This window comes from Falco rusticolus, chromosome 3 (assembly GCF_015220075.1).
Source record: "Falco rusticolus isolate bFalRus1 chromosome 3, bFalRus1.pri, whole genome shotgun sequence".
Lineage (NCBI taxonomy): Eukaryota > Metazoa > Chordata > Aves > Falconiformes > Falconidae > Falco > Falco rusticolus.
The window spans coordinates 110,820,571-110,840,742 of NC_051189.1; the positions used below are offsets into that span (position 1 = coordinate 110,820,571).

The 20,172-nt window shown below is 39.2% G+C and overlaps 1 protein-coding gene across 5 annotated transcripts in view; it reads right to left on the reverse strand.

The window, feature by feature from the left end:
• Positions 1–20,172, reverse strand: part of PRDM2 (PR/SET domain 2) — a 73,372-nt gene that overhangs the window by 34,915 nt on the left and 18,285 nt on the right. For 3 of the 5 annotated variants that reach the window (XM_037378898.1, XM_037378899.1, XM_037378900.1), the window contains exons 4-7: positions 19,993–20,096; positions 16,399–16,551; positions 10,364–10,490; positions 9,891–10,013 (exon numbers count right to left, since the gene is read on the reverse strand). In XM_037378898.1, coding sequence (XP_037234795.1) covers positions 9,891–10,013; positions 10,364–10,490; positions 16,399–16,551; positions 19,993–20,096 — 507 coding nt within the window. Of the gene's footprint in view, positions 1–9,890; positions 10,014–10,363; positions 10,491–16,398; positions 16,552–19,992; positions 20,097–20,172 lie in introns of those variants that run through there. The other 2 variants (XM_037378901.1, XM_037378902.1) reach the window with 2 other exon arrangements.

The following is a 20,172-nucleotide window of genomic DNA, read 5'->3' on the forward strand; positions in this document are numbered from 1 at the left end:
ATTGCCAATTACCCACTGTAGTAAATATGCAGTGCACTTCCATTAGTCCCCATTAAAAATATTACACCATTTTTATGAACTGGGTCTTCAACCTAACAAGGAACATCTTTAATTCTTAATAAGCGTAATAGCATCATGACACATTTGCAGGCATAAAAGTGTTGCTTCTCTGCATCTGTTATATTTGGAAAGACTCATCTCCTTCCAACTTCAGACTGACAATCCAAGGTCATAAGGCAGCATATCACTGCAGGTCTAATATATAAAAGTAGGCAAAGGAGCAGGGTAAACATCGCATAAACACATTATCTGAATGTACAACACAGTCCCCGAACAATTTTCATCCGCTGAGGAATTGTGGAAGATTTGCTTAGCTTCCTCTGTAAAACCAAGGGTTTCATTCCTGTCAGCTGCAGCCCATTGATATTTTCTTAGAGAAATGCTTTTCAGTCTTCTCTGATAACAGAAGATATAGTCAATTTTATTTGCAAAGGAACTCTAATTGTAATGCTCCAGTTGCCCCAAAAAGTGCACTGCTCAAGAAGCACAAGAGAGTACTACAGGCCAACAGCAACAGTTGGCACTCATGTTAACAGAACCGACAACAAACATTACCAAATTTAGTTTGCCCCAAACCAGACAACAGCAAACCGTTATCTGCTTAATTTATGAAACCAAGAAAGGTCAACAGGCCCATAAAGTTACTACAGGGAATGGCAACTTCCTCCATTTTTCAAATAAAGTGAAAACAAATCCCAGTCAGAGCACAAATGTATTTGTCTTCTGCTCAGTTAGCTTCTACATTCAATCAAGATTAACCTGCTTAGATCAAATTAGACTTTAAAACTGTAGGAGTTTTTTGCACACATCTTTTGATAGCATAAAATGTGAACTAGAACAGAATATAAAAATAAAACATCACTGAAAAATAACTTAAGACTCTTTCATTCGCAGGCAAGGAATGAGAGAAAACAGCTCTGGTGTATGCGAGCGTGGAGGCTGGAGCCTGACAGCAGTTAAGGATTTGGTAGCGACAAGGAAGTTTCAGCACAAAGTCCACTTTGCTTTTGCAATCCCTGACAAAGGCCTGTAAGATCTGGAACACCAGACACTCTGCTTTTCACCTGCAACTCGAAACACAACACTTTGCAGGGCAGTCAATTTTTTACTCAACTCACTGAAACTTAGTATGACCTACTCCTTGGTCATAGCCCAAGAGAACTCCAGTGTTTGGCAGCAGTATCACACCCCTTTCCTTTAAAGCCTATGACTCGATGGCAAAGGGGTGTATTTTAACATTCTGATGCAAACTCACGACGAAAGAGAGGTCAGCTATCATTGCAGCTGAGCTGCTTCACACCAGACTTTACTATTAGGCATTTGGTTTCCAATTTTACTGGCAGCAACTTAGGGAAGTTTGCATTGGACTTGGCTCTGAAAAACTGCGAAGCATGAGAAAATTGACCAGAACTTAAGACGAATCAAGTCACTTTCAGGAACACTTAGGCCTTTCCCATTCAACAATTAAACTGTTTCTTGTGGGCTGCCAAATAAAGCAAGATTCACATTTCACCAGACTCAAGTGAGACATATGGCTCTCAATGCAAGTTAGAATAGATGTATAGCTCACCAGCCATTTCCATGGCATTTTGCAGTAATAATCATCAAGATGATAGATTTTCAGCTATTATAATACTCTCGCTAGAGTAATTTTATGTCAATCATCACATTAATAATACTGTCTCTTTGAAGTTCTACAGCATTAATCACAGCCTATCAAATGCTTTTACAGAACTCTGATAGTAAGTGTGACAACAAAATTAACTCTTTAACAGCAACCCTGGTAAGCTCCTAATTGCTTCTGAAAGTTTCATCCTAAACCGCTTTCATGCACTGGTGATCCAACTAAATATTGTGCTTGCCTAGGCCAGGGGAAAAGTCTGTAAGAGGTAAATATTTGCTAGTGAGAATTTAATGGTCAGACATTATCTAAGTTCTTGGCTACAAATACTGAAATACCAGTGAGTCTTATTTCAATAACTGTTAAACCCAAGTAAAAACTATAGACTGCTATAATATTTCCTTGAGGAACTTGTCCCAGCAAGTGTAGGCCAATGAGAATTCTTCAGAACAAAGTCATTCCTGTAAATCTGTGTAACACTTTTGGCAGGAATAACAAAACAAATTTGAAGGTTTGGTAGATTTAAAAAAATAAAAATACATTCTGGTCTGACAACTGTTTATCCTTTTTGTTCATTTGGAAAACGTACTAAAAACACCCATCAGTAAGTGGAATATAAAACTGCTTCAGTATTTTGCAGTTTTGTAATCCAGTGACATGAGAATCTTCAGAGAGACTTCACAAAGTCAAGTTAACTTACGAAGGAGATTCTCACAATTACAGAACAGAGCTCTCGGCCAGACACACACAAATGGAGCCTGCATCTCTCCCATAAATAAACCAGCTATCAAAACTTTGTATTCACACACCTGAAGTTAAACATGCTTGTTTATCGCTGCACAATAAACTGCGCAAGGCACCTTCATACAGACTCTCCGTGTAAGACATTCTCCGTAAACAAGTAAAATAGACAATGCAAAATTATGGTAAAATGTAATAAAAACAAGCACTAAAAAGTTTTAGTAGAGTTAATGACACAGAATCAATATCAGTAATATTTGGTTTTTGAAAAGATGAAGCATAAAAAGAAAACAAAAGAAGGCAGAGGTATGGAAGATTCTTATTACAAGGAGAAATTAGAGACTTCACTGAATTAAGACTGATTCAAGCCAGAGGTAAAAAAAAAACCCATACATTGCAAGTCAATCATTGTCTTCACCTTTATCTACCATAAAAGCCAGAAAGTCCAATTATAAAAGAAAAAATTAAGTAGACTGCACAGGTGGGTAAGAAAACTATAGAAAGAACAAGTGTCTGTTAAACCCCTGACTTAACAGCAGGTAATACAAAGGAATTCAAGAAATAATTATTTATGTGAATAATTCAGTGAGCAAACCCAAATACTTTAATATAGGTAAGGCAGTCATCATTGAGTTTGCTCTCTTGTATGGGACAAGCAACAAGACAATTCTAAGCCACAAAATAGGTCACTTAACAGAAAAATAAAAGCGTTTGTTGTCACAGTCTGGAAAACACAGCCTATCCTCCCATTTTGTAGGAATTCATCTCATGCCTATTTTGGAACATAACCTCCAAATTATTTATCTCAAAGCTCTTCCCTAAAACAGCAATCACCAAATTCTCTCTGCATCTTCTACACAAAAGCATTAAAACAGTTCTAAGACTCAGAAGAGAACATTCCAAGTAAGTTTTGGAAAATCCGAATAGAATAAAATATTTATTCAAGGAGAATAATATTTCAATAGAAACTTAACAACTTTTAACTTATTTTCAGGAAAATTAAGATAAAAATATTTTCCTAAGAAGAATAATTTCAAAACACATGGGCTTAATTAAAAAAAAGATTAGCAGTGGAATACCAAGCTTCTTCCAGGTCACTCACTGTCTCAAAGCTAATCTTGATCAATATAAAAAGATTGATTAATACGGAAAAGCTGTCTGGTGCCTTATTTCACTTCCCACTGCAGGTTATGTAACTGCAGACAACGTTAGCAAATTTGCCAAGAAATGCTGCTACTGTGCTCAAGATACATTTATTTTATTTTTTTTTTACTTGGAAAAAATACTGTAAGGAAGAAGCATGGCTGAAAAAGCAAAAGTATAAAGAAAAATATGGAACATTTTTATATTTGGAATAATCACTTAAGAAAAATATTTTTACTTTGTTAGGTAAATACATACATTTGCCCTAACCAGAAATAAGCGTATAGCTAGAAACACGCCAGCTTGTTACAATCGTGAAGGCCATATTTTTAAGTTAAAGACAAAAAAACCACAGAGATAAATTAACAGCGAGTATGCAAGGTGCTTGTAGTACTTGTTTTAAAAAACGTCTGATAATCAGCACCGAGTCCTTACACTGCATTGCCGACCACCTTCAAGCCCTTTGCTAAATTCTTCTTATAAAAAGTTCTGTTTTTGTAGTGGCATCGCCAGGCAGAGGCTTGCGCAGACAAGGCTGGGGCCATGTCCTACAAACCCCAGGGGGTCTGATCCCACGTGTGACACAGACACATACCATGACACACTCAACAGTCCCACACTGCCAGAGAGCACCTGTGGATTCCCACTACCAGCTGCGTATGTGGAAACTTTTACAGGGAGTGTATACACAATAGTACATCTGAGGCTTCTGAAGAGGCAAACAACCCTACAGCCTTCCCCAACCTTGTAATTACAGCACGTAAGTAAACAAGTTTCCCAATGTTCACATAAATATGATACAACCTGACTAAAGCAAAAACATTGATGTTTTTAATAACTTAGAAAATTCCTGAATGTGCTAAGGCTTTATGTTTCCAAAAGTTTACGCTAAGAAATACAGAGTTTGAGGGGTTCAATACATGCAATTTAGCGCTGAATTAACTTTTTTTTTTTAATATACAGATTTATTTTTTTTTAAATCTCTGAAATGAAGGCTTATCTTCACCTATTCTTAAACCCGTTGGCAGAAGCCAGGCTGGAATGAATCATACCAATTTCACTCTGCTGTTTGGAAAAGCTTAGCGCAGCAGCTATCATAGGGACTGGGAGCATCGCTGTAGAAGTGAAGATGGGAATTTAAAGTAATACGAGTCTCATATTGAAAGGGCCCCATTTATGAGGGATAAAAGAAAACTTCCACTGGTTGGAAGACCTCAAATGTATTAGATACTCACCAGACAAAAGCTGTCATGAGAGGTACCATTCCCTTGAATCCCAAATACAGCTTTTTGCCTAGAGTTGTATAATTCTTCTCATAAATCAGTGATTTGGGGAAATCAAAGTAAATTTAATTTTAAGACTTTGTTCCAGATTATCTTGTTGACCTTCTTCTTCCCTTGCCTTTTCCCAGTCATCGGCCAGGAAATTTTGAAGCCTCTACTTTCTAGGTTTTTCATTAAATCTGTTGGAAACAGAGCTTCGGTAAGAATATAATTTCATGTTATCCTTGCTACAAACGTACAACTTACAGAACTTTAACATCCTTCTATAAGCTACATTCCAACTACTACACAACCATGTTTCTCACAAGCTCTTTTCTGTTTGGAAATAAACTTGTAAACTTATTCCAACTACAAGTTGAACTAATAAATTAATGTAACTTAAAGAACAATCAGGGCATCGTTTGGCCATGATTTCCATGTGTGATGACATCCAGATGGCAATCCAAGGCCTACCTTTCTGTAAACAGGATGCATAGTTATGTGACTCTCAAGTACAGCTAATTATTTGGAACTAAGTGAGAATGCCTATGAAAGTAGTTAACAAAAAACCTGCAAGGATTTCTACTATCACAGAACTTAACCCGATCGTTTCATCTTTACATTTCCCTTTTCTACAGCAGCAATCTGAAACTATTCCAGCAATTGTCACGCTTACAGACAAACGAAAATCCAGTGTAACTTTCATTATGACAATATTTACTTAGAATCTGTGAAGCGGGAGCCTGAAGTTGCACTTCACATTCAGACCAATATAAAACAAAGGCGTAATATTTATAACAGATGATAATTGATTCATAATTCACCCACCTTAACCTCACGCTACCTCTGGGGCAGTATTATTTACTAAGTGTTATCTTGTAGTTCATACTCTCCCTGAAATCTGATAAGAACTATGGGAAAACAGCAGTACAACCATTTAAGGTAGTAAAGTTTTAAAAGATTTATTTGCAATGGTTTGAGTCTTTAAAACTGTACTACAGTAAGTAATCACCAGGGCCTGTCCAAGATACAGTGAACCCGATTCAGGTGTTTTGCCTGCATTACAATAGCCAGCTCTATTTTAAGAAGTGACACAACTTGGTTTTTTAAGAGATCATTTGGTTTCATGACAAGACTCCCACTCAAGTTGCCTTATGCAGCATGTGCTTTTGGCAAAATGAAATTACAGACTTCTCCCCCACCCCCAACAGCCTGACTCTGTATAGAGAGAAGATATGAAAGAGGCACATGCAGTATTCCTTCCAGACAATAGTACGAGTTATGCCACTGGAGTTTGTTGCCTAGATAGAAGTGCTAAGTGGAACACAGCTAAGACAAATCGAGCTGAACAGCACAGCACGGAACCACTACCACAGAGATATAAATAAGCACAGGAGAAGTAAAACATTGCTCTCTTCTTCCTCACCAAAAAAAGAGGAGTGTTTAAAAGGTATTATTCACAAGCATGTAGCAGAGCAAACTTTTGTCCTGTGTAACATCAGTATCTTTCCTCCTCCAAGAACAGACTTTTGATCTGTCACATAATCCGTAACAGAAACTACCTAGATTATTTTAGCACTGTTTGATTACATTTTGGAGCCTGCTTAGCACCTTAAAGCAGATTATAGCCTGTTAAAACCACTGGATTTTTTTATGTATTACCATACTTTTTTTAGCAGTTCTATTTAGTTAAAGTTGCTTTTGACAGGAAGACAGAGTCTGAAATCAGAGATTCCAGAAGTGTTTTTCTTGAAAGAAACACTCATCTTTGATATTACTGCTTACTACTGCTGCACGTTGCTACTGTCATATATAAAGAAATGCCCCAATGAGAGGAAAAAAAAAAACAAAAAATGTCGATTCTACTCCTGTAATGGACACAAGATTTCAACTATAAACTGAAAGCGAAGCTGTTCGGGTTCTTTTGGGTTTGTTTTTTTTTTCCCCTTACAAAGGGAATTAATGAAGAATCTTGTGCTAATGCATTTGATTTGAACAAATTTTCCTATGAGTTTGGCAGGCAGGACAGAAGCATATTAACTACAAGTTGGAAGAAGCAGATGATAAATGCTTAGCAAATAAATGAAATTTCAGAAAAAGCAAAAGCAACAAAGATGTATTAGATCATTTTTCTACTAGCTGTTGACCATGCACCAGCGGCTGCTGGCTCTTAACCACCTAGTAATCATGTCAAAGATAACAGGGGCTGGCCCCAATAAAAGTCTTTGATGCTACCCAAGTTCACCAAATTGTTTTCTTTTTTGGGGGGTTGCATTGTGCCCTCCACCCCACGCCATACCCTTTTATCCTACTAAATTTCTTTCTAGATCTCAAATGCCTTCATCACCTTAGCAACAACTCGCAAAGTTTCAATGTATAAAAATAAATTAGTAAGAACTGCCTCTTTTGCTCAAGGACTCCTACGCTGTTGTACATGGTAGAAGAAAGATGCAACGGATTTACTCCAGCTATGAAAACCTACGACCAAGCCAGGCAGGAACTATCGAACATTAATGCAGACTACAAAAGCAAAAACATGCACAACACTGAACAGCTGAAGAAGTGCAAGTGAAGAGCAGATGAGTTTTGAGAAGCACAACTCTGGCATAACCAAAACCTCACCTGCAAACACATTAGAAAAGACTGGTACATGGAGGAGAATGCCAGGTGCCATCCTAAATATGCTCTAAAGGAGATTACAAACCTTGTGTCAGTAATCACTTGCAAACAAAGGTCAGATCAAGGTCAAGGAAAACTGTTCAATCTGTACTTTGTGTCTGCCCTAGACTCTGTCAGCTGCTGATTCTTAAATGCCATCTCAACTTCACAGATTTAGTAAGGCCCACCTCTTATGTTAAGACCATCTGAACTGACAGCCTGTGAGGATTTATTCAGAAATACAGAGTATTCCTACTGCAAGATGAAAAGTTTTTTAAAAAAAATAAAAGCCTTGACTGATTGGGCAAAATGCATCGCATTTTTAATACCTGTAAAACAATCACCTTTTCTGATGTAAGAGTTCATTAAATAAATTGAAGAAACAAGACTATTTGTCAAATGATAGCTATCTTAACTGTCCAAGGCCAAGGCTTAAGATGCATTAAAAATTCAGAAGGGTATTTGTTTTACTGCACAGAGAATAATTATGAGCTATTAAATAACTGCATGTTTTGAATAACTAAATTATAATACATTTCTCAAATAACGTCTAGTCATTGCTAAGGTATTGAACTGTCAGTTTACTTTTCTGGAAAATGTGTTTCCAAAAGACACACTCATTCACAGTTGTTTAAACTTGGCAGTTGTTACTTAGTTCTATTTTCTCCTCAATGTGCAAGACGACAACCTGCAACACAGGCCAAAACAAAGTTTATAAAAGAAAGAATTAATTGATCTGTTTAGGTAACTAATAAATGCAAATTTCACAACCCTTCAGAGGTGTCACTCTCTCGCAAGTTTCTTACATTGGTATTTAAGCTAAAAGATTACCTTGCACTGACTCCCAACTTCACACATGCATAACGTGAAGTGATACTATTTTTCTCCTCCCCACCCCCCTTTTAACATAAAGTTAGAATTGTGTTTTTTAAAATTACTTTTTAATTCTGCTCATCAAAATTTCCTTTATTTTCCCATAAAACCTCAACCCCAGGAGATACAGCTGAATCTGCAAAAGAAGGGGCATCAGTAAAACCATTTTGGAATCCTAACTGCAGCTACTGCTATCAAATCAGCAGAAAAATATTGTCTCTCTTACAGGAAAATTGCTGTGAATTGCAAATATTAGCAGATGTTACCACAAATATTAAAGTAACTAAAAGTAAATGTAGAAGACTAAAAATAATTCCAGTGGAACCCACTAAAAACAGAACTACACAATTTCAAAATACACATGCATTAGAAAAGAATAAAGCACATACTATGAATGGCATTATCTTTTACAGCAAGTATGCTGAAACATAACATTTTAAAGCAAATAAGAATTTGGTCTTTCTGCTTCATGACACAAGAGTGTAATTCCAACGATAGATTAACCTTGTTTATTTTCAACTGCTTCATATATATATATATATATATATTGTATTTGGGGTTGGGTTTTGGTGGTTTTTTTTTTCATGGTTTTTGTTGTTTGGGTTTTTTTAATATCTGTAAGCCTTGGTAAGGATCCAATTATAAAATGCCAGTCTGAAATCTGTAAAAACAGTTAAAACTTTAAATCTACAAAATAGCAGAAAATCAAAACCCAGGAAGCACCAGATTAGTTTACTGATATTTTTATCTATAACTTCACAAATGCAAATCAAACTTCTATGACATGAAAAATTAACTTAGAAATTATTCTGTCTGGCTTTTCTGATTTATAATATAATCAAATTCTTTCAAGCTGTTTTTCTAGCCTTTCAGGTAAATCACAGGCACACAAATTCTATTTGCTAAGATAATGCACATTTAAGAAAAAGCCTAATACAGCCTCTAATTTACCCAGCTTTACTTATATATGTGCTCAATATGCTTTTCATTACAGGCAGCACACTAAAAATCAGTGCCTGAATTTCAGTTTGCATTAGCTTGACCTACAAATCGCTGCTCGAAAGAATAACTGACTGTGCTGCACCACTTCTTTCTCCCAGCCCTCTCCTCAATTTCTAAAGTAACTTACATAGTAACTGTCCTCCTAAAAAATGGAGTTTGCTCCCAGTATAAGCACAGCCTCGTGCTGCAAGTAAGATCAGGCCCTAAATTTTAGTCTGAAAACAAAATAATTTGCAAGGATGCCATTTAAAATATTATCTCCTTTCTTTCTTTGGCTTGTTTGTAGCCTTCAGGGAATTCTCAAATGTAGATATTCACCTACAAGAGGAATTGATACCCTTGTGCTACAACTGCAAATACTTCCTTTTTATATTTACTCCCTGTAAGCGATAGCTTCTGTTGCGATTTTGGCCTAAAACGGTAGTCGAAATGTCAGTTATATAAGGCCGTGCGTGGAGCCTCATGCACGCTAAAAAATATCGCTACTGAATTAGTCATGGAAAAAATAATGGATGTCTGGTCCGACATACGTATTTGCATGGAGACTAACGTGTATCCCACCCCCCGACATTCTTCCTCCTCTGCCCAAGTCAGCCCGAAGTAGCCATTCGCACCGCCTGCCACATTTCGTAACCACCGCCATCGCCAGTACCCTAAAAATAACGAGAAATTAAGAAACCATCCAAAGCAACAAAGCCCCGCCGAGCCGTTCCCACCCGCGCCGGCCCGGCGGGAGGCCGCCCCCCCGCCCCAGCCAAAGTTGAGGCGCCGGCGGGCCCGGCCGGGCGCAGGGCAGCCCCCGCCGGCCCGGGCCCGGCCCCCCCAGCTCTCCCCGGCAGGCGCGGCGCGCTGCCCGGCCGGGCCCGCGGGAGGGGGGCGGCGGGGGAAGGTCACGGCGGCCGCCGCCGCCCACCCGGGAAAAGTTTGCGGGCCGCCTCCCCCCGGCACGGGCGCGCGCGGCGGGGGGGCGGCGGGCGGCGGCGGGCGGGCGGGCGGGCCCTACCTTTCTTGGCTTTCGGGGAGTGCCGCCGGCTCCGGGCGCTGGCTCGCTCTTCCTCAATAGCGGCGGCTATCTCCGGGTCGTCCTCCCCATTGTACCACACCAACAGCTCCTCGCCGGGCGCGATTGGCTGCCGGGAGAGAAGAGAGAGGCGCGGCGCCAATCAGGCGGCGGCTTGTTGGCGGCGGGCCGCGGGGCGGGGAGCGGCGGCGCCGACGGCGGTGCCCCACGCAGCCCGCGGCGCCCCGCGCGCCCAGGGTGCCGCCGCCCCCGCCCCCTGCCGGCCGGAGGGCGCACTGCCCGCCCCGCGCCCCCGCCCCCTGCCGGCCGGAGGGCGCACTGCCCGTCCGGCGGCCCCGCCCACGCCGCCCCGCCCGCACAGGCACGGCCGGGGCCCGGGCACGGCGCTGCCGTGCGAGGCGCTCGGGGGGAGACCCCGGCCCCTGCGGCCGGCCCGAGGGACAGAGCCCACCAGCCCCGGGCTGCACAGCCAGCTCAGGGGAACGCGGAGGGAAACAGGTAAGTACTACGTCTTCAACAGACCCACTTAATCACAGTAACGAAAGAGTTGTTTGCCATTCCGAAGGTTTTTTTCTATTTTTTTTTTTTTTTTAATCCAATCAAAAATTTCAAGAAAAGGCCAAATCAGTCAAGCAAGCTGCCCTGCGGTTACCACTCGTACTCCCAGCAGCACCACCGAGCTGATCAGTACAAGTCTTCACAATTATTTCACGTGCTGCTTAAAATATTACCAGACTCAAACTACCAAGTCCCCAAGCCTGCAGAGTAAAGATGTATCTGTAGCCATGTGTGCAATCATCGCTCTCTCCCCACTTCCTGAAGCATTCTATCCAAAACCAAGAAAAAGCAATTTAAACGCATGCCTTTACCTTAACTGCAATCCTCCTCTTCCCAGGGCTTAATGAACATTGGGATCGTGGAGGCAAAACACTATTTTTAGAGTCGTTACATTAGAGCCAAGGGTATCCTTAGACTATTATTTCAAGTCTGAAGCCAAAGGGAAATTTTGTACCATGAACAACAGTAATATTTGTTTCTTCTAAAGCATTTTTTTTAAGCGAGTCTCACAGCACTTGATAAAGGTGATAGTTATCTTTATATCTTTATACCCCCAGACACTGGAACAACAAGAGATGCAAGATCCCAACAACTATGTTAAGTGTGTAAGTTGTATTCTAAGCAAAGCCTACGGTTTGGCTTCCCTAACAGTCCCGGAGGGCCGGCAGGATAAATAGCGGCAGAGCTATTTGCATGGTCCCATTCTGCAGCTGTTTAGCAGCAAGGAACGAGGAAGAGCTGTCTGATGCAAACCGCTGATCATCTAAACAGTACACAACCTCAGAGAAAAGAGCCAGCAAAAATGTTAGGCAATGCAAACACAGGACGATAACGAGCGCGTCATTTGCTAGCTGCATGGCTGGAACTAACACGCAACTTGATGAATTCAGTTTTGGTGCAGCTACTCCAGAATCTAAACTAAGCCCTCTAACCTTGTCCTTCTACAACGAGGTGCAGCAGCAGCAGCAAAGCCAGACAGTTGCACTGGCTCCCTCACTGGAAGCATGAGCAGGAAAAGGACAATGCCGAGCAAATGCCACCTCTACCGCTGCTCCGGCACCAAGGAACACACGGCCGTCTCTAGCGATGGCACCCTCCAAGAGCAGCTCCAAAACCCAACCTCATCCAAACTATTACCTACACGTTGTCGGTACAGCGCTGTCATGCTGGCATAGCTTGGTTCAACTATGGTATGAATTTTATAGTACGTTACAAAATAAGGTACAAATTTTGGAAAGGCTCATTAGGCTAATAACTCCCACATGCTTTTTGGTGCTTTATGTTTTGACTGCAGCATTTAGCATTCCTTAATCTTAATGTTTCCTGTTAAACAGGTAATTTCAAAATTTGTTATTTTCAAGAGTAATATCCTAACAAGTTATATCCCAAGAAGTTCTAACACAGATTGTCTTAAAACTCAATTAATTGTACATACAAGCACCGCACTGTGTCTTGGACTTACAGACTGATAGGCATTTGCCTGTATTAGAACACATCTTTTTCACCACAGACACTGTGTTTTACCATACTGCGCTGCTGCACCTGGATGTGGCCTCCACTTACCAAATGTCACCAAAGCGGACAGTCTGTGGCATTAGTACTTGTGTACATTTTTCGCAACGTATAACGTGTTCCTTTGTAACAGGGAGGTTCCTGAATTATTATAAACCTGTTTGACAAAACATTCCTCCATAAACAAATTAATTTCACCTTAATCAAGGACAATTTCACAGCCAAGCTTATTTAGAAGACTTTTTGAAACTGAGTTTTCATTGCAATTTTACTTCTTCAAGAATTCGAGTCCTGTACTCTGTGCAGAAGAACACTATTCAACTAGCTTGTTTCGTTAGGAGAGGCAGGAAGAAGTTCTGAAACCCTGTAATGAGTTTAAGCTGTTTCATCAAAATATCACAACTCTCATATATGCATCCTGGGGAAAGCATATGCAAAAAGCAGCCTACAAATCTCCTCAGTCCTTCAATAAAGATGAAGAGAAGATCGAAGAGAAAAAAATATTTGCTTGTGCTCGCTCAGAAGTTCCATTCTACTACTATGCATTTACAGCAGAGAACAGGAAAGTTAAAGCTCTGCAGTTTTGAGGTTCTTTTACACCAAGGAAATTTGGAGTTTGCTTATCTTAGCAATGAAGCTTGGAAATCAACCTGTTTATTAACTTAGAAACCAGAAACCCACAAAAAGCTGAATAAAACCTTAGGAAAAAATAGCTAGCCATGACAATATTTTAAATGCTTCGAGGTAAGGCAGAACAAAATTACATACCAGCCACTCTAATTCTCCTTTGGGGGTAAATAAAAACTGTGCTGTTCATTTATCACTAAATGGAATTCCCCCAAATGTATGAATTACGATAAAGATCAGGAAGGAAGCATGTGTACCTACCTGGGCTGGTAAATTTACAACAGTTTTGAAATGACAGTGTATACACCATAAAACATTACATGCAGAAAGAGAAGGACCTTTAAGATGTTGTTTATTACATGCTTTCTTTTGTCTCAGTTATCAATAAGACATGATGTGAATCTAAGACCATATGGACTCTACAAGCACAACATCATGTCTGATACAAAAGGTGAGACAAAACCAAACCTTTAAATAAAAATCAGACATACAAGCAACTGTATTTTATAAAGAAAGCAGAAAACAGCACCATTTTTTCCCCCCCAAGGTATGAATTTTTCCTGCAGTTTCAGGTATAGGATAGTGAAAACCAACAGAACAGACAGTATTTAAATGCCTCAAGACAGTAACTTGCCCTTGAGACCACACATTCAAAACCTCTTCCCCTGTATTATACTTCTCCTATGCTGTCAGTCACTTGCAGCTTAACTTCCAATTTCTTCACGTTAACTTTATTTAAAAAGCCTGCTTACTATATATTTGTCACTTAAATAAAGAAAATAAGTTTACAAAACACTAAACAAAAGCTTTCTTAATGCCCTCCTTTGGTTTTCATATTCTTGGAATGGTCAAGAAATCAAGACACAATATTTGATTTTAAATATTCCTATAAAAGTACAAGAATAGTCTACTTGTGCAATTAAAAAAACCCACAAAACATGACTTTCTAAATCCTGACCTGATTTATCAGTATGCTGACTGAATGCTGAATATTTAATGGTAGTGAAAACTGTCCAATTTCACATCAAGTTTTCACTTCAAAAATCACCACAGATCAATATTTTCCTTACATAGCACTTCTCTAAAAAGTAGAAGAAAATAAGATATATTGAAATAGATGGTTCAAGAAATAATTGGAGTATCAATATGCACTTTTAAGAAACATGCATTACTATAGACTTGGGAGCTTGCTCCATACTGGGGGGGGGGGGGGGGGGGGGGGAGGGGGGAAAGTTAAACTTTACATTATAACCTAGTTTTGCACACTGAAGCAACTCGGGACATTTCTGCAGCCACCTCTTAAAATTACCTGCCAAGTTACCTGTGCCATGACAGCCCAGGAGCAGCAGGAGCGCACCACTAACCACGGCTGCAATGCTTCTTGGACTAACTTGGTCCTGGGAACAGTTTGGTTACTTCTGAGCAGCACGAAGCTGGGATTACTAATGCCAGCTATCCCAATTTGGCTCACGCAGAACTAGTTTGAGCATGTCCACACTGCGCTCCTGGAACTAAATCTACAGGGCAGAAATGACTCAGTGGTTTTGTACCAACTCGGGTCCCAGCGCCCCACTTCGTGTGACACACCAGCCCAAAACTACACAGAGCTGCTGCTTCGACACTGGCCTCTACGGGGTACAGCGGCAAGACTCAGCACAGAGGCAACCTGCAGCTAGTGCCACCTCTGATGTAAAACTCCCTCCAAGTAGCATACAGTGCTGACACCAACGTGAATTTCCAGAAGCCTGACTAGGACTGGTATTGCCAACACTGAACTGAAGCTAATAAACACACTCCTCTGAGTGGCTGCTGCAGGGGCAAAAAATAAAAAAAAGCAAGCCTGAAGACGACGATTCTTTGAAGAACTCTTTCATGTCCCAAACTCAAAATCTCACACTGCAACAAATCCCAGACAGATTTTGAAACCAATAAAACTGATCCTTATAGGCTGCTCTGACAATCTTCAGAAAGAGCTGCTTGGCAGCATGATCTTGTTGGCAAGACCTACCAGGATAAAATTCATCAGGCAGGGCATTTCAGATGCTGAGGCAAGCAAGGTATTTGTTATTCTGTCAGCAGTGCTCAGCCTCTTTTAGCGGTGCAATTCTTTCCCAAAGTGCAATATTATCCACCAGAAAACAAGTCTGAAATATATGAATGCTTGTCTTTCACAGGACTAAAACCTTTGCAGAAAAGATTCAATGAGAGAAATTCAAAATGTCAAGAGTGACTCCAAAAGCACACATAACCTTAATGAACTGATGTGACTGTGGGCAAAGGCAGAGGCAACCTAAGATAAAATGTCTAGGGAAAACTAAGCTGACTACAGGTCCACACTGGGAGCCTGCCCTCAGTGAATAAACACTGGAGAGAGTCAATAGTCTGACTGGCAATAGCAAACCTCTACCTGAGTGCTATCTCAAAGCTACGAGAACGTTCAGAAGTTTCAAGCTAGTTTGAGTGACCTAAAAATATAACAGTTTTACATATTGCTATACTGCCGAACTGCATGGTATCAACGTTATTAAGTGACGACCAGTTACTTAATAGATGTTGGTCTTACCAGGAAATGTAAGGAACTGCAACAGCATAACAGCAAGCCTGCATATACCCCAAAACCACAAAACCATTTTAAATAGAAACCAAGTTGAGCTATACATACTCGGTGCTAGTAGGTTGATCAGAGATTCAAGTAACGCTATAGCCACAACATTCTAACACTAACACACTCTATCACTACTTATAGGTAAACTATCTTTTTTTCTTGGTTTGGGAGATACAATGCCCCAGGAATTACACCCTTTTTCCTGCCCCCCATATTCTCTGAATCAAACTGGAATGGTATAAAACCAGGAAAACTTGTTTCATGAAGCTACCCATAAAAGCGTCTTGGCAACAGATCTTTGTCATACAATGCAAAGCCCATAAAATTAACAGATTTCTGCAAAAAATCCTCTGTAAAAAGTGTCTTGGTATCTACAGAAATAGAAAATCATTTATTTTATGTAATCTGCTATAGTTTTTCATTCTAGTTTGTATCCAATTTGGTACTACAGCAAATCACTGACCAACAAAATAGATTTAAAATTCATACATAACCTGCATTTTAACAGTAGATCTTAATGTCAACTGTACTGTCACAGAAGAATTTAGACCAATGAAATGTACCATTTGCAGTATTTTCATTGTATTTCATAACATGTTTTAAAATCTATTCAATACAAATAGTAAAGAGAAAAGAAGGATTTGAATAAAAGGGAATAAAAAGTATTATTAATAAAATGTAACAGAGCAGTAAATGATTCTTCAGACACTGGTACCTTTAAACTTTTGTAGTATATGGTCCTGTTGATCTCCAGAGGAAACAGATTTTGCTCCTTTCCCGAACGTGCCCAGTTTATATACCGGAGCCAGTTCCCTTTCTCTGGATCAGTTGCATCAACACACATCCATCCCAAGTTTGGGTAATACACCTGTGAGACAAAAATGGCATTAAGCAAATGGACAACTTAACACTGAAGCGTACACGCACTAAAACACCTCACATTTTAAAGCTATACAAAGCAGTAGTATCTAAGGGCAGAGATAACACAGGGGACATGAGCAGAGGTGGGGTTGTACTGGGTGGGCAGCGTCCGCTGTCTTCTGAAATCTTTTTAGTGGAACTGGTACAATGGGAAAAAATAACTTTTGGTGTGCAAGTCTTTCTCTTAAGTTTTTGGGCTCAAAAGCCAAAATAGTAAAAACATTTTATGCTTTCTTTTCAGTCTGGCAAGCCTGAAATTATTCTCTAGATTTTGCATTTAATAAAATGACCGATTTTAAGATATAAAAGCCATAAGAGGTTTACTTTTACTATCTGATCAACTGAGAAAAGTAACTATATAGAAACATTTGCTTTATTTGGAAAGATAAAGGAAAGCACAATTTATATCTAATCTTTTTTCAGAGTATTAAAGAAAATCTTAACCTTTCAGAAATCTTGTGATTACCCTAAAAAATTGACCATGTTCCAAGATGCTGTGTAAATTCTTTGGTTTCCATTCTTGGAGAAAAATTTAACGCCTACTCCTGTTTTACATTTCAAGACAGCTTGCAATAAAGCAAGGTTACTGACATCTTCAGTATTTTCTGATGACAGGCAACTCTGCTTTTCTTTCAAGACATGTTATGCATCTCCCACTCTTCTTATCATAATACAAGTCAGCTGTCTGTAAGAGCAAGCAGTGGATGCTATGTATTTTTTTTTTTCCCAACCCGAGAACACACCACTTTGGCAATAGGAACTATCATTCTTCAGTTACTTTGTCTCAGAACACCGGCATACTAACAGGTACACAATGTCTCAGAAGCACTGGGCAGCTCACAGATTTTTTAGAAAAACAAAAAAGGAAAAAATATGTGCAATTTGATTACATATTATTTACTTGTTTCCTTTTGCTTAAGTCTTTCAAAATCAGTGTCTGCCTAGAAGAGCTCTTTTCAAAAACCCAGCCTCCCTAGCTCACTACCCCCTGCAACATTCACTGCACTATTGCACGTAAGAAATAAACTAAAACTCTGATTTCACCATCTTTCCCACTCTAATATTGTAGCTTTTTATTGTTTCTGATACTTACTTTACAAGTAATTCTAAGTTTTTTCAAACCGTTTTACTTTTTCATTTTCAAGCACATTTCTACAACAGCTTAAAACATGAACCATTTCATAAATTTGATTCTTTTTGTATTGATGTACTGTTAGTTTAATGAAATAGAATTTTATCAATAAAGGTAAAGCCTCAATAAAGATACCAAAATCATCTTAGTTTCCTTCCAAGCAAAAAGAAAATATCTTCCTTACTTAAACTATTCCAGCATGGACTTCATCAGCTGACTGTTAAAATAATGTTCATCAGCACACACAGCCCTTGCAACATGAAAGCATAAACAGCTTCACAGATCAAGACTGTAAAAGCAATCCTTTTGGTTAAAATGGTAGAAAGGAGCAGAACAATGCTGTGCAAGAGTTATCAGGTATGGAATATATAGCAAAACATAATACTTTATTACTTTTTTATATATTACTTTATTATGTTATTGGACAAAATTAAATACTTCGCTACTTTTCAGTTAAAGCTTCTGATTTTTAAAACATTGTTTAAAAGCCTTGTGCACTTTGAAAAAGGAAATAGCTCTATTGCAACTTTAAGCAATTCCTGCAAACCCCAGTGAAGATCCTTCATCACAGCTGTGCCAGGCATTCTGACGGAGCTGGCACTTCCCTCAGCTTTCAGTCACCTGCCGTCATTGCCCTGTCTATGGCTTTTCTCCGACAGAAAATGGAAATATGTTCAAGCCTCTGTTTCTCTCCTGAGACACAAAACTCCTTTTTCAGAATGATCCTCTAGCATGACAATTTATAATTATTAACATTGACTGGAGATGCCAGCTTTTCGAAGGCTTACTTTTTTTGTCAGATCAACTTCACTGAAGAAACTAACAGGGTTCTTGTGGAAAAGGTTGTTCTAGTTGGAGGTCCATATACCTAACTACTCCCACACACCACCATCCTTTTACAAACCATATTTTCTAAGATTCTGGAGCAGTTTCAGATATCAGCATATGGGGCCAACTGTCGTGGTCTCATTTCAGCTGCTTTTTTTCTAATTCCAAAATCAGTATTAAAGCAGGACACAATTACTCTGAAATCTAGCAGGGGTTCCCATTATTACCTGCATTGCAAACTACAAAACAGCTTGTTCAGGACTATCATTTCTCAACATAAATTTAAAAAAACATTAAGATATGTCCACTGAGAACATTCATAATCAAGCACGGAGAAAAACAATTGCAAGGTCAATAATTGACTTAACTGATTCAATCTCACTAACTGTTCTTGTACCAGATCAAAATTGGAGATACCTTATGCAGTGGAGTTTGTGATAATATTAGCTCAATGCAACAAACACTATACTTTAATGCTTTACTATTTTCCTGAATGTGAATTTGCATTTATGCAAAATTGATCTAGGTCAATTCATCTGATACACATACAGAACTATCCAGTGGTTTATGCAGTTTAGTTTCTGCAGGCCAGGGGGCAGAAGGATGACTGCTATCAGTACCTTTAGCCTAAAAAAATCTGTAAACTAACAAGTTCTGTTCCAGAACATGCTACATCACAGTTCTTCCATTCGTCCCCTCCCTGACCATCCATTTTGCTAAAGCCATTTGCTGTGTGTGTCTTCAGAAGGACTGAAGAAGTCTTTGTAAGTAGTTACGAACTGTCTTAACAGCAGCAAGATAGGATTCAACTCCAGATTAAGACACCTACATTACATAATATCCAACGTCTTATGACTATCAGTGAAGCTTTAAGAACTATTCAGCTGTCCAGACAGTATTTGCTTTAAGGCAAGCCCAAACACAAGCAGCACAAGAAATACTGCAGCAGTTGAGAATTTTTATAAAAAACCCCAAAAGCAAAACCAATTCCCATAATAAAGCTGTTTTGCAAAAAACTAAATGAGGAGGAGTGCTATGGCTTTTTAAAGAGATTCCATATCCTTCTAATTTCTCTCATTTCATAAGCAGTTGACAGTATTCAGTTGCAGAAGGGATTCACTCGGGGTTCAAGCCAACAAAGCAAAGCTTTATCAGCAATAGGCTCTTAAGGGGAGGTGTGATCCAGAGATAGTATATCAGAAAATTAATACAGCAATTTCAACCAATGCCAATAGTTTGAAGCTTTGTAACTCAGAATGATTGCTCAATCTAAGTATCTGTAAATAACTACTTGCAATTGTCATCATAGCTAGATGGCAATTATTTCACATCATGTCTATTTCTAAAACCTCCGGAAAAATTAAAGGCTAAAGACAAAATATTGACCTAGTGACAGACACCTTTTTCCATTTATAAACTATATCTTACCTCCCACATGTATACATTGCTCTTAACTTGAGATCTTTTTTTCTTGTCACCAACAAATGGTCCGAACTTCTTGCCTTTTAAAATTGATTTTGTTGCCCAGACACCTGAAGAGACACGTATCAGTAGTTAAAACTAATCTGTTATCTCAAGCAAATCTTCTACTCACAATTCATATTCCTT